This window comes from Corapipo altera, unplaced genomic scaffold, assembly GCF_003945725.1.
Source record: "Corapipo altera isolate COAL_440 unplaced genomic scaffold, ASM394572v1 113, whole genome shotgun sequence".
Classification (NCBI taxonomy): domain Eukaryota; kingdom Metazoa; phylum Chordata; class Aves; order Passeriformes; family Pipridae; genus Corapipo; species Corapipo altera.
Window position 1 is genome coordinate 3,600,457 of NW_020884895.1, and position 14,249 is coordinate 3,614,705.

At 39.1% G+C, this 14,249-nt stretch overlaps 1 protein-coding gene across 4 annotated transcripts in view; it reads left to right on the plus strand.

Moving 5' to 3' along the window:
• Positions 1 to 5,249: 5,249 nt before the first annotated feature.
• Positions 5,250 to 14,249, plus strand: part of HRG (histidine rich glycoprotein) — a 9,944-nt gene continuing 944 nt past the window's right edge. For 2 of the 4 annotated variants that reach the window (XM_027647629.1, XM_027647631.1), the window contains exons 1-7: positions 5,251 to 5,553; positions 9,041 to 9,148; positions 10,114 to 10,201; positions 10,719 to 10,885; positions 12,548 to 12,664; positions 13,223 to 13,309; positions 13,931 to 14,199. In XM_027647629.1, coding sequence (XP_027503430.1) covers positions 5,356 to 5,553; positions 9,041 to 9,148; positions 10,114 to 10,201; positions 10,719 to 10,885; positions 12,548 to 12,664; positions 13,223 to 13,309; positions 13,931 to 14,199 — 1,034 coding nt within the window. In that variant the 5' untranslated portion in view covers positions 5,251 to 5,355. Of the gene's footprint in view, positions 5,554 to 9,040; positions 9,149 to 10,113; positions 10,202 to 10,718; positions 10,886 to 12,547; positions 12,665 to 13,222; positions 13,310 to 13,930 lie in introns of all 4 variants that reach the window. The other 2 variants (XM_027647628.1, XM_027647630.1) reach the window with 2 other exon arrangements.

Consider the following 14,249-nt stretch of genomic DNA (forward strand, 5'->3'; position numbering starts at 1 on the left):
CACTAGATCTGTAAAACCATTTGTTCAAAACAAAATCAATAAAATATTATTGTTTCTGAAGCTTTTATGATACTCTATCATCCCTAGAGATCCTGCATAATTTCCCCATTTAAAGAGCCTTTCAACAAAAAATTATGGTTTTGTCAAAGTATCCTGGCACTATGCAATTCAATTAAAATGTATTATTTTATTACTATAAATAAGATATAAAGAAAAGTATGATTTTACTTTGAGTGAGGAAAAAATAATATTGAAATATTGTATGGAGTTATATTCACAGCAATAATGTTTGCTTTTTCAGCTTGCAAATTTCTAATAAACATAAATTTGATATAAAGGAGTAATCTAATTGCTTTAAAGATTAAAATAAGACAAAAAGTGATGTGTGAAACACATCGACTGAGCCAAAATTACTCCATTTCAATCCCACATCATGAAAAATTTCAATATATTTTGATTTCATTCATTTTAGAGTAGAAATACATTCCAAATTGGGTAGTTCTCCAAAAATCTTAAAATCCAAATTCTATCCAATTCTTATTGCAGTTGGAGCTCTAGGCTGTGTCAGCATTCCCCTTTTTATCAAGCCATTGAATTACAGCACCTTGTTTTTCCCTCGGGAAGTTTCACCTTTTCCAGCTCAGGTTTCTCTAACATGACCAGTGTGTTCTATCTCCTTGAACAGGAATCACTGATTTGCCAGAACTGGGGGCACCAGGCATTGCTCCATGTCCTCACACGGAGCACCCACAGCTGGCTTTGGTGCACCAGAGGGCAGGGCATTGGGGCAACAGCCTGTCACACTCCAGGGATTTTCAAAATGCTGGTTTCCCCCCTCTTTTCACCACACTTCCCATTTCTGCTGTTTCAGAACACGGTCCTTTTTATTAACTGTTTGCATGTTGATTCTAATCTCAGTGAGGCTCCATCAGCTTAATGACACTACTGAGGCTTATATGAACATACACAACTGGAGCACAACTGTGTGAACATAAGCAGGGGGAGTTACAGGGGATATCAGAAAGTCTGGATCCACAGTTTTGAGCATTCCATTTGGATACTGTGTAGCTTGTTCTTCAGATGAGGCTCAGAAATGACATTTGAATCAATATTTTCTCTAGCTCAGATCTGGAATTTGGGTTCAAAGACTTCTCTGATTTAAAAATAACACCAGAAGGGGTGTTTATCTGAGCAGTAACTGTATCCACAGTGCAGATCAACAAAGTACCAGTGGTCAGTGCAGAGTCATGATCGTTATTTGGCCTTTATTTGCTGTGGCTGGTTCAGCACAGAGTCCCCTACCCAGTTTCAATGCCACTGAGGCCACTGCCAATGTTTACCATAATTGAGTCCTGGTACTGATGTCCAAGATTAAATTCTTGAAGTGCAAGTAGGAAACTGGACTTGTACAGTTTCTGTGTTTCCTTTGTCCTCAGGACATATACCTGGATGCTGTGGCAGTCCCATATGGCATTGATATTATTAACAGCTGGTAATGTTTAGTCATCATGACTTCAAATCCTGCTGCTGATTCAGCAGATTTATGCCCATCTGTGAGTGGGGCAGCACTGCAGTGTTCTCCCTCCAGCACACCCACATGGGCAGATAAGGGCACAGGGTGCTCTGTGTCTGGTCTCCACACCTTGACTCTGGGAGACAGCACTGCAGCAAGTCCTCTTAAAAACACGCCCAGGTGGTGCCAAATCTCTCCATCTTCTGGCCTGGTCTCAGCTTCATGCCAATCTGAGCAAAGCAGTGGCAGTAACACCTACGTCCATCCAGTCACACCCCAAAGGCTCTCTCCTCTCCCAGGACTGAATTGTTAAGTGCTGCTTCTCCTTGTCCAGCAGAGAACAGGCCAGTAACACCAGGAAGCCCTCCATGGAGTCACTGGAGATGAGACGAGGGTAGAATTCTCTATTCGCTTTTCAATTTTGTTTCACAGTTTTTCAACACTTATTGATCTTATGATATTATATCATGCATTAATATCTTGCTATCTGGGCAATGTCCAGCTTAAGTCTGGCCTGATATTTATTTCACAACATTCCAGTTTTACATGGACAGTGTTTTTTATTGAGGCACAAGATAACCAATGGTCAATGACCTCCAGGACTGTTGACATTTTTATCAGATAGGCTTTACCTTGGAATATAGGTGAGGCCTCTGAATGAAAAAAAAAAAAAAGGACAGTAATATTAAAGGGGTACTGAAGAATATTTGCTGGCTTATTTATGCATATGTTGCCTATGTATTTGTTCAGATTCCTTGGCTACCCTTCTCCTACACACATCCTTGGCCAAACAAATAGATTCTAAAAAGCAGAGCTCCTGCAGAAGGCAGAGAACAGTGCTCATAGCAGCTGTCCTCCCAAGAAATCAGGGATATCTGTAAATACTTATGGCTGTACTTTAGCAAAAGAGTAATTGGTTATTGCATATTATCTCCTTTACGTGTCAGCTCTCCTTTTCCTATCCCCCTAGAATAAAGTTCTATTTATTAAGCATTTCATATGCTGTTTTTCAAGTGTGGAAGATAAGCCTCTTTTTGATGTATTCTCCCAGATCTCTGGAGAGGGTTAGGATGGATGTTTATTACCATATCCTTAAGGTCTGAATGTGGATCACCTCTTAGTGTTGCAAGTCAAGCCTTGGTAAAAGTCATAAACAAGGTTTTGATAAGCTACTCATGAGAAATGCCACGTTTGGATAAAACTTCCTATTCCTTCCAGCAATCTGTTTACAGAGATGGCTTCATTAAAGCAAAACAGAAAACTTAAAAGTAGTATATATAAAAACAAAATAAGTTTTTAAAAAGATACCAAACTGGAGGAGAAGTTATTAAAATACATTATACTGACTTAAATACAACCAATATTTAATTAACTGCTCTTACTCTGCCTGGAGTGCTTGTCCATGCAGTGCTTTAATAATACAGTCCAATCTTTCTTTTCCAAAGAAATCAAGGACAAAACTCTCTAGAGTGGGAACAGAATCTTACTTTACTTCTACAGTCAGTTTTGCAGGAATTGTACATTTTCCACTGTTTATTCAGACTGTTTCTATTTTATATGATGATCTCAGAGGTCCTTCCCAACCCATCTGATTCTATGATTCTATGATTCTATGATTCTGTGATTCTATGATATTTAAAACATACATAAGCTACTGTCAAGAAAATGATCAGTGTCACAATGAACAGCCCAGAACAAAAGAGGAAAAAAAGAACAAACAATCTGCAAACAACAGACAGCTAAGGGAATCATGTTATAAATTATCTAATCCAATGCCTTTCTTCAGTATGACTACCCATTTGAAAAAATTAACCAGTATGGTAATAAATGAATTGAGGTGCAATTTGGAACACAGCAGTGATGTATTATTTTTAACTGATGACATGTATTTCAAATGTCTTTGATTATTTAGACAACACTTATTTCACTGCTTTTTTTCCATCTTCCAGAAGAGATTCTGAATTACTCTAATGGAACTTTATAAAAACAAAACCAAAAGAAATGCCCTATTTCATTAGAACAGTGGTACATCCACCCCAGTATTCATCTCTCACAGTGGCAAAAGACAACTGTGGTTAGGAGAAACACACAACCTGCCCCTCTTTGTAAACCATTCCCCTTGAACTCTTCCAGTACCCAGAATTATCGTACCCAGGACTTTAAAGAGGACTTTTCTGCTTAGTACTTCTAGGATCCATGGAATGACCAGCTGCCAATGGACAATCCTAAGCAATTTCTGCCCCTGCTGGTTGTGTCTGCCTCCAGATCTTTCTGTGACAAGCTCCACAAGTTCACTACCCATTGTGAGGGGGACTATTTTTATCCATTTTCAGCTGACTCATGCTACTTTTGAGTGCCCCTGGTTCTAATATTGTAAGGTGCTCCATTTAGCTTATCTACTACCAGAGAACTGTTAACTGTGTCCTGAACTAACTATAAAAGAAATCCACTGCTTCAGCTCAATGCATTTTAAAATGATTTCCTAGACACCAGACATGCTAAAAGGTGGAATTTTTTAAAATAAGGGTTAATGAAATGAGGTAATGGTCAAGGATGATTACCCATTATATTTCTGAATGTTTCTCAAACAGTAAGTAAAAAAACCCTTCAAGGTCAGACATGTAAACCCAAGTCACAGAATCACAGAATGGTTTGAGTTGGAAGGGACCTTAAAGATCATCCAGCTTCCAGCCCCCAAGTCAATTATACAGCTACCACCTTTTTCTGCGAGAAGCTAATCCAACCTTCACATCAACCAGGATATGGAAAATTCCTCATCTGAGTCTGACCTTGTCATTTTGGACTCACATTGAATTTTTGTATTTTCTTATTCAGTGTTTGAATTTTGCATTCCATCTTCAGCCACTCCCTGACAAGCAATTACTGATGTCTTAAACTAACTATCCTGAATAAAAGATTTTGAGTATGAGACATCACCTCCTCCTTTCTGCATAGCAGAGGATATTGGTGTATGCTGTGAAAGGTATGAATCATAATATTGTAATGCATTATTTTAATAAATAAAAAAATACCAGTAATTCTCTAAAGAAGTCTATGAAGGCTACTACAGCCAAAAAGCACACAAAACTGCTCAGATTGAGAATGCAGAGGCATCTTTATATCACTTCATGCCATGCCTAGATTACATGGGTATCAAGCCAGTCAGTCCCTTCCTGTGTTCCAGTCTGAAATGATGTAAAGCTGATAGAAGTCTGCTCTAAATTTTCTTGAGCTGGAATAGTAGCAGGTATTCACAAAGAAGCTACAGACCATCAGCCTGTGAGTGCACTTTGACCTCTATCCCTTTTCCAACTCTGGGTGATTCCCTTGTTTCCCTTTCACTAGTTCCCTGCTAGGTAAGGATCTGTAAAAACAAGGATAAGGACAGAACCATAATTTGACCACAAATATCTCAGGATATTTTCAGTTCAACTGTTTTAACAGTAAACAGAAGACCAAGATTATTTAACACCTGCACACATAAATTGGACCTTCTTACTTCCAGGCTCAGCAGCACCCTGTTAGAAGTAAGTACTTTTCTTAGTAAAGCATTATTGCACAATGCCTGCATGAAGAATCACAAACAGACCCTTTGATGAGTAGTCCAGAGAGTTTTATAAAGCCCACTTTCCTCAAAATCTGCTAAATCACTGTATAATCATTTACTTGCGGTTTGCAAATATTAATCCAGGGTCAAGGCAATGACTGTCTGCCATGACACTTAAATTTATATAAAACCATGCCCTTTTAGCATTCATAACTTTGGTGGACTGTTCTGATTCGAAAGCAGACTGCTGGCTTTATCAGGGCATGGGCAGAAGTCACCTAAAACTGCAAACAAAATGCTGCTTCTAGCTTCAGCTTTTTTTCTAACACTACTGCAGTGTTCTAATGCCCAAAACAAAGCAAGCTTTACACCTGCAGACTGTAACACCATTGAGACAGATGCAGGAGTGGCCCTGGATTTGGTCAACAAACACCGCAGAGATGGTTATGTTTTTGGTTTATTCCGTGTTGCTGATGCACATGAACTACATACAGTAAGTATCAATTTAAAGGCTGATTTACACAAGGTTGTGATTTTTAAATAATGAGCCAGGTCATTAAAAGCTTATGTTTATTGCTTTTAATGTTGATGTAATTCAATGAATCAGCTGTGATTTACACTACCTCAGTACTCATTTGTGCACGATTTATTGCACGTAAGCTTGATTTCAAACGATCCTGAATGCCCTCTATTCTCTTGGCCAGCAGGATGTTGGCATAAGAGTTGCTCTGAACAGCTTTATACAACACTGGAAATTAATCTGTCCTGTCTGTTGTCAAGTCTCAGATGTTATACTCGAAATTTATATTGGGAAGGTTTCTTTAATCCGTGAATGTCTAACACTAACTAGACCAATGTATCCTGCAAGACTAGTATTTTGTTATTATCTTAATTTTGGAGATAGTTGGTTAAGTGGCAGTGTCATGGTTTGGCAGGAAGGGAAAAAGGCAGAGAAAGCCAAAGGATTTGCCACTCTGCAAAACAGGGGAGGGGTTGGATAGAGAATCCATAGCAGTAATTTCCTTTTCCCTTCCTATTTCTATTTCTGCTTCCTAGAAGAGGACACATAAGCCTTTCTCAATGATTGCCTAAATGCCAGAACAAATTGACAGTGGAAAAAGCAACAGAATACAAAATTTCTTTAACTAGTATGTAAAAGAGACGAAGGACAGGCAGATTTACTAATGCACGTGGTACCCTTTGGCTGCTTGGCAATGAAGTTGCATCCAGACACAGAGTGTTTCAGAAGTGTGTTACACATCTCAGCATGGCAAAAGGAAAAACAGGCTAGTTTTTGATGAAACTGCTTAATATTGCCTGTTAGGACAAGTAAAGCTCAGGAAGTGACCCAAAACCCAGGTTTACCACAGGTCTTCAGGTATAATTTCAAAAAACCTGATGGACTATTTTGCTTTTCAAAGACAAGGATGTGGCAAGTGACAGCATTGAGTTTTATGCAGTAGCCAGGCAGTTAAAGTGCTCATATAGGAAGGAATCAGTGCATTAAGTTCTGCATTAAGAGATTTCAATCCTCAAGTCTCCTGTCCCTGAAGAATGCTGCTGCCATGCAGCAATGTGTGTGCCACTCCTGTGAAGTGGAGCTACTGGGCAGTAAGACATGCAAAATTCATTGGATAAATGACAAAACCCACAGTTGTTTCTAAACAGAAAAATCTCAGCGTTTCTACATTTTAAGCAATTATTGACTATATAAACCCTAGAACCATAATTTGGAACAGGGACCAGCACTGAGGATTCATGCTTCCAGATGTATTTATAAAAGACCAAAACATTATTTTTCTTATGTCCATGCAATAGTGTGCATCAGGTCTATCACATCAGCCCACTCAAAAACCTAGGCAGAGCAATTCCCAGCAGCCAGATCTCTACTGGGTTTACATGGGAGTTCTAGAAGCATAAGATACTCAAGTATCCACAACAGAACAGTTCTAGGCTTGTGTAGTGCCAGAGATGCTTTTAAAACAACCAAGAAGGCACCATGTAAGAATTTTTTTCCCCCCAAGAGCTATCCAGCAGATGAACAGAGGAATTTTCTACTGTATATTTGGAGGTAGAGATTTAATGTTACCCAAGATCTGCTTTAGGCTTTAGTGAATCCAGATGCTTTCTGCTGAAGAAAAAAAGTATTTGCCAGGGATGAATTGGCTTTTTCAGCATTTCACAAGTTTGGAGGACAAAGTGCATCACATATTTAGTCATTTCAGTTTTAGAGGATTCCTACTGAACAGCACGTTTCACAAAAGATGTCTTAACTATCTTACCTTTCTGTTCAGTGCAATTCCACAAATACTAATCAGAAAATAGTGTTTCTCACTGTCTCTGTTCTCTGTCTGAATTTTAACAATATGTTGACAAGCAGTTTGAAATTATTGAGATTTATAAAATAAAATAGAAGTACTAACTACCCCTAAGCAGAGAATAAACATGTGGCTAGTGGGCAGGATGTGTGTCCAGGACAATTTTATTCTTTTCCCAATTCTGCCATTGAACAACATATGTCTTTGTGCAATCCACCTAACCTCTATTTTAAAATTAGAGACAACAGTAAGATATATGTATACTGCAAAACTAGTGTTTAACATGACACTGGTGAACTCTCATTATTAAAAATATCACACTAGACTGCAGCAATTTTTTCTCAAGGTCTCGTCTATACAGAAACACTGAAAAAGGAACCTGAATGGATGAAACCTCATAAATCCTGAGGACATTTATTCACAGTGAAGGGCTTTGCATGATTTTATCTAAATGACAAAATAAAATACGTATGTGTTCATTCTGAATGTCCATACAAGGGCTGAATGAAGCTTAAATAATTCATTCCAAATGTGAATTAAGATTCATTCCCCTGCAGAAAAATAAAAAAACTGCTTCTGTGGGCCACAAAAAATTCTTAGCACCACATCCCATTACACTGGCAGCCAAATTCAAATTTTAATTCTTCATCCTATTCACTCAGGAGATAGAATATATAAGGCTCCTGACTTTGTAGGGATTATTACAGCTTTGTTGCATCACTCCCTGAATAAACTGATCAGGAAGCAAAGTTCTGAAAGAGTATCTGATCACTAAAGTAATTTGAAATGGATGTAGCTACGTAATTGGCTGCCTACACAACTGATGTCCTAATAGAACAATGTTCTATGTGAAAATCAGAAAGAGGGAATGGCAACTTTTTAACACTGACATTTTCCCTACTTGATGAATGCCAGGTGAACAACAGGATCTTCTCACAAGGTCTCAACAAGAAGATAAGGGGCAACAGTTACAGTCGCAGGAAGGGAAATTCTGAATAGATATAAGACTAAAAAAAAATCATGGAGAAAATGGTTAAGTACTGGAATGGCCCAGAGAGGTTGTGGAACCTCTGTCTTGGTGATATGTCGCGGTCCGAAAGGGGGACAGGACACCAGGAAGGGTGCAAGCAGACTTGTTTATTCAGGCGTGTGCCTGATTCTTGACCGTCCTGCCAGGGAAAAAGGGGCAGAACATAGGGTGGGCTATCAGACAGACAAACAGGGGAGCAAATCAGAACAGGGCACAGGCAAAAGGGGGAGGAGTGGGGGAAGCAGGGAGCAGGCAATCCCATGGCAGGCCTGGGCATGTGCAGTTGTGCACTGCGCAGCATGAATACAATGAAACCACACAGTAACAGCGACGTCCATATGAAAGTCCTGCCAATTGCTGCATGCTTTTCTCCATCCTGAATCGTGTTCTGTCACAGTGATACACAGAATGCAGCTGAAACTTTGAAGCTTTAGCTTTGCCTCGAGCAAGTGGCTGGGCAAGATGACCTCCAAAGCTCCCTTCCAGCCTGAACCCTTTCTACACTTGTCAGCTCAGGAAAACCTTACTAGAGAACTGGAGAAGCTTCATTAAACATATCAACCTTAAAAAAAGTTTCTTTCAGATCAAACTTCTTGTCTACAAACTCTTTTTTACTCACACTTCTCTTCCAGGGAAATTCATCAGTCCTCTACCTAACTTTGGATGTGCTGGAAACCGAATGCCCTGTCTTATCCAGGAAACACTGGGAGTCCTGCGAATACAGTGACACGTATCCCATGGCAAGTAATGGTACCAATAATGCATTAACCTGATCTTCATCTGAACTGCCCAGAAATTTGTGACACAAAATCTCTAAGTGAAGACTGAGCTTTAATATGGCTTATTCTAAAATAAAACCTATTTCATTCTAGAGTTGTTAAACATAAGCTAAAGGCTTGGAAAGGGGTTGACTCTTCAAATAAGTGTAGCTTTATTTAACTAGTAGTCTCAAAGGAACTATCCTCCACATTCCACTGCTTGTAGCAGAACTTATGTTTTAAGGGTAATTTGCTGACAACTAAAGGGCACTGGAAATTATTTTTTAAACATGTTCCTAGTATATGAGCCAGAAATACCAGCGGTGTATTTTGTCAGTTTTCTGTCATAGCATTTGTGGTCTGACAATGTGAAATATTGGTAGTGTCAGTACACGAATGACATACAGCAATACTTGCCCTTTCTTTTTTTCTAGTCCAGTGAGGCAGTCTGGGATGAGAACTCCCAGTCCAAAACTTTATTTAAATAGGAGAGTTGTGTTACTACAACAAAAGACAAAGCAGGAAGGCCATGAGGAGAGAAGAGAAGGCATTTACTCTTTTTCTTAAGATGGGGAAAAGGAATGGAAGAAAAGGTCCATCCACCTTTTGATAAAGATTTATGAACCTGACATTCTAACCTCCCCTGGTAACTAGTATTATCTTACTGTAAATAAGTATTAGGATGGCTGAGAAGGCTGGTTCAGTTTTCCATTGTCTACTCAGTCATGCACTCTGAGAAGTGTGCATGAAGGCTCTTGTAAAGGGAGATCCCATTTTATCTGAAGACAAATTTTGAGTGGTACCAGATCAAACATTCCATTAATGACCACATCTGTTATTCTTGGAGGTACTGCACATTAAAAGCAGGTATAATTTCTATGATCACCTACATCCAATTAAATCCAGTGAAAATAACATCATAATCATGTATTCTTTTTTCCTCTCAGGACTTTGGGCAATGTAAGATTATCACATATACGAACCATCTGCTGAAGAAACCTCAACTATATGGATTTAATTGTACCTTAAGTCCAGGTAAAATAACCACTGTTGTAAGCCAACACATACCTCAAACCAGCCCTAGTACCAAAGCCTGTGCACCACTAGTGTATGGTAACCGTAACAGATTCATTCATCTGCTTGCAATTCATATTTTAGATAATTCAAATGGAATGTTAAGAATGAGTAATAGAATTAAGGTTACCCTACTCTTCTAAACCAGACTTTATTGATGTCAGATGATATCACCATTCCAGTCCACCAAAACATCATAATGAATATCAGAACAAATGTAAACTTGGAAAGAATGCCCATCTGGGGTGGTAAGATCCTAAGGTGTAGCTAAAAGATTAATAAGAATATTCATTTTCATGGGTTTGGGGTTTTTTCATGTTACATGACAAATCCATATTTGGGAGCGAGGGACAGGTATTTCACTTCCAAAGAAATGCTGCATTCCAGTTTCTCATTATGAGTTCACATTAAAGGCACAGGGACACTCCCAAGAGTATTAATATCCACTGCAATATTAGTAAATTCTCTGTTTTTACAGTTCCACCTGATTTATTAGAGTGCAAAGATTGCCCTGTGAAAATCGAAGTCTTAGAAGTCACGGAGCAACATAAAGATATTGCTACAAAGGCCCTGAAGAAATCCAAGATAGAAGGTAACCACACAAACTACTTCGCTGTGGACAAAGTTGAAAGGGTTTTAAAGATGGTAAGTGGCATTTTGTCCTGGAATTACTTATGAATGACAAAATTTTGTGAGCAGCTCCAAAACCATGGGACCAGAGCTCAAATCCTTCTAGGAACAGACCTACCAGCACAAATCATCTGCTTAAAACTGAAAGTCCTACTTCTGCAAAGACTTGTCATCAACTTCAATTTAGGTATATGAAAGCAAAAGGATTTCTTATTCACTAAAAGCTATGGTAGCGTGACAGCAATCAAAATTCAAAATCTTCGTGTGCAAATTTTAATTTTGAATGCCTATTTACCTATCTTATCCTAACACACATGAGTTTATTTACTACTGACCAGATGGACAGTCATGTATTATCATAGTCACACATTTTGTCAAATGAAGACAATTTTTTACTCTTAGAATATTTAGCTCAGGGGAACAACACAGTGGAAATTCAGAAGTCATTTTGACTCTCTGCTGCAAAGCAAAGCAGCACTGAGAGTTCTTTGGGATGGGAGGTGAATTTGTATCTATGCTGTACCTCTTGAAGAACTTCTGGCTCTGGTAAATAACTCCATATTTGAGTGATGTCAACATGAAGACTTATCCCTTGGCTGATTTGAAGTATAATCCTCACAGCACCAAAATTTTTTGGTGGTAGATACTGGAGGCATTTACTGAAACAGCACAGGATCATTCTGCCAACATGTATCAGCTCAGGACACCTCTGTAATGAAGTCCCACAGCCCCTACGATAACACATGTTAATCTTGGAAACTGCCTAAATTACAGCAGGCAAACCCCACCTCCCTGCAGCTTTTAATATTGCTCAGAAACCTGACAGTGTTCCACACTGTAGCCCCATGCAGGATATACCCCCACTCCCATTTAGCAAGTGGCTGTTTCCAGATTGCCTGGATTCATGTATTTCTCCCCAAACATTTTGTTTTCAGCTACATGGACACTTTAGATTGTACCACTGGATTTCAACAGACTGCATAACACTCAGAAACTATTAATTACAATAAAAAACTCTACCATGAAGTATGTGCATCCGCTATTAACCAGTTTAGTTTAACTAGTGAAACCTGTGTGTGCACACATGCTATGGACACCTTTAACACAGACTTGAAATAAAGTAGTTACAGTTGGAAATTAAAATGAAACACCTCCTTATAGATTTTAATAGGATCACAAAGGCCTTCTCCCATATTCATATGGAGTAATGCCTTCTCTACGAGTAACACCCCTGCCACGAAAGAAAGCAACAATCTCACAGGTTTCTCCCCAAATTAACATCAGAACTGTAATACTCTGCACCTCCATCACTGGAAAGGGGTGGTTGCCCTCCAGTAGATCTCTCTATTTTCACAGGAACAGCAGTTCAGTTTCAGGAGGACTCTAAGGACACTCCTGCCTAAAAACACAGGCTGTAAAAGTAACAGCTTTTATAACACACACATACTAGACAAAGAATTAAAGCAAGCATTTCTGGAACTTGTGAGGGTGGGAGGAAAGTAAGGTATAAATTATCTAACCTGTTTTCCTCACTGAATATGTGTATTTGAACAGGACAGGAAAGGAAAGCATGACCTAGATGGGATTTTGACAACATGATGAAATACGGTTCCTTTGAAAATTACAGGATTTTAAATACACTTAGTTACTGTTTCTTGTTTGACCTCTTGGTTTCAGACTGGCTCCCGGGAAGGTCACATTTTAGGATTCTCTATAAAGGAGACCAACTGTTCCAAAACTGGGCAGCAAGAAGATCAGGCACTGGATTGTGATTTTCTCCATGACTGGCATGCTGTAAGTAAAGTCTTAGAATAAGAACTGATACAATGGATGGGACCAGGAAGATTTTACAAATATATTTCCAAATGTTTCTTATAACCATGAACCCAAACTCAAAATTAAAGATCCAGCATGTCCAAGCCCAGATCCTAATTTTATAGCTGCTCCTTTTTATTTTATAATGAGACAGTTTGAACTCTCAGATCTAAATGTAACTGGACTCTGGCACATTAGAGGCCTAGAGCTTTTCAGGTTGTGTCTGGCTTCTGTAGCTGGCCAGTTTCTTAGACTTCAAAAGAGAAGTAAGATGGGGAGTAGAAGCCCTCTAGATGCACATGGTGAAATGGTCTTCACAGTCAAGAACCCTCAAAAATGGCACATATTTTAATCATTATTAATTGCTGGCAAGCCTTGGCCAGAAAGCTCAGAATTTAGCTAAGCTATGTGAACACACTTTGGTGTCGAGGGAACCAGCCTCACTTGTAAAATGTTGAACTTTCAGTAGCTTCTATTAACTCCATCACAAGAATCCAGATGTACGTTGCAGTTCTTTTTTCCTTTTCTTTTGCTTAGCACATGGGATTCTGCACAGCAAGAGTTATAAGTGATGCAGATGAACCTGATGGAACAGATATAAGTTGTGAAATCTACCATCCCTGGGTAGGTACTCACTTGTGGACACATCTCTTGCTATATCCTCGTGCAGGTTACAGCAACCTCGCTTAGTCCATGCTGGCAGATGATTGTAACAGTTGTTTATGCCAATTTATTATTGCCTGGGTGTGATGCAGCATGTTGGGACTGATTGACCTTTGAGGTCAATCAGAAGATGAATTAGAATTGAGTTGTCACTACTACTCCCTCCAAGTCTTCTCTCAGGTCAATCACTTGACTTAGTTTAAGAGAGTAAAGATTGGCAAACAAGTTCAAAGTAATTTTAAAAAGCAAGAGAAGGGGAGATGATCTTTATCATATTTGGTATTACAGTTTATATTACAATAGCTACTTTAATGTGGGTTTTATTTTGTTTTGATCCATCACAAATGTTTCTCAGCTGGTTATATAATTTTGATATGGTGTACTATTTCCAGAAGATTTTCAGTAAATTGGCATTTTTACATCTACTCCTTCCATCTTGAAAAAAATGCAGGTTTTTTCCTTAAAGATCATCAGAGCTATAAATGCAGACCTACTAACTCCCACCTCTCTCTTTCTCATCACTTTCTTCTGTCCTATCAACACCTGACTTAATACTTCCTCCCCTGGTGTTTTTATAAACAGCAGCTTGGCTTTGGGCGAAAAGGCAAAGGTGGAAAACCACACAGACATCCCCATTTCCGTCATCATTTTGGTCACAGACATCATCATGGACATCATCACAGACATGAACGTCCACCCTCTTCTCAGCCCAGACCTGAAGACCCTGAGTATAGCCAAAACTTCAACAAGGAAGATCAAGACAGCCATGAAGGACCTGCTCCTTCTTCTCTCCCTCCTCCCCATGATGAACCAGGTCATCACCATCCTCCTCACCATCATGGACCACACTGCCTTCCTCCTCCTCCTCCTCCTCATGGACCACACTGTCCTCCTCCTCCTC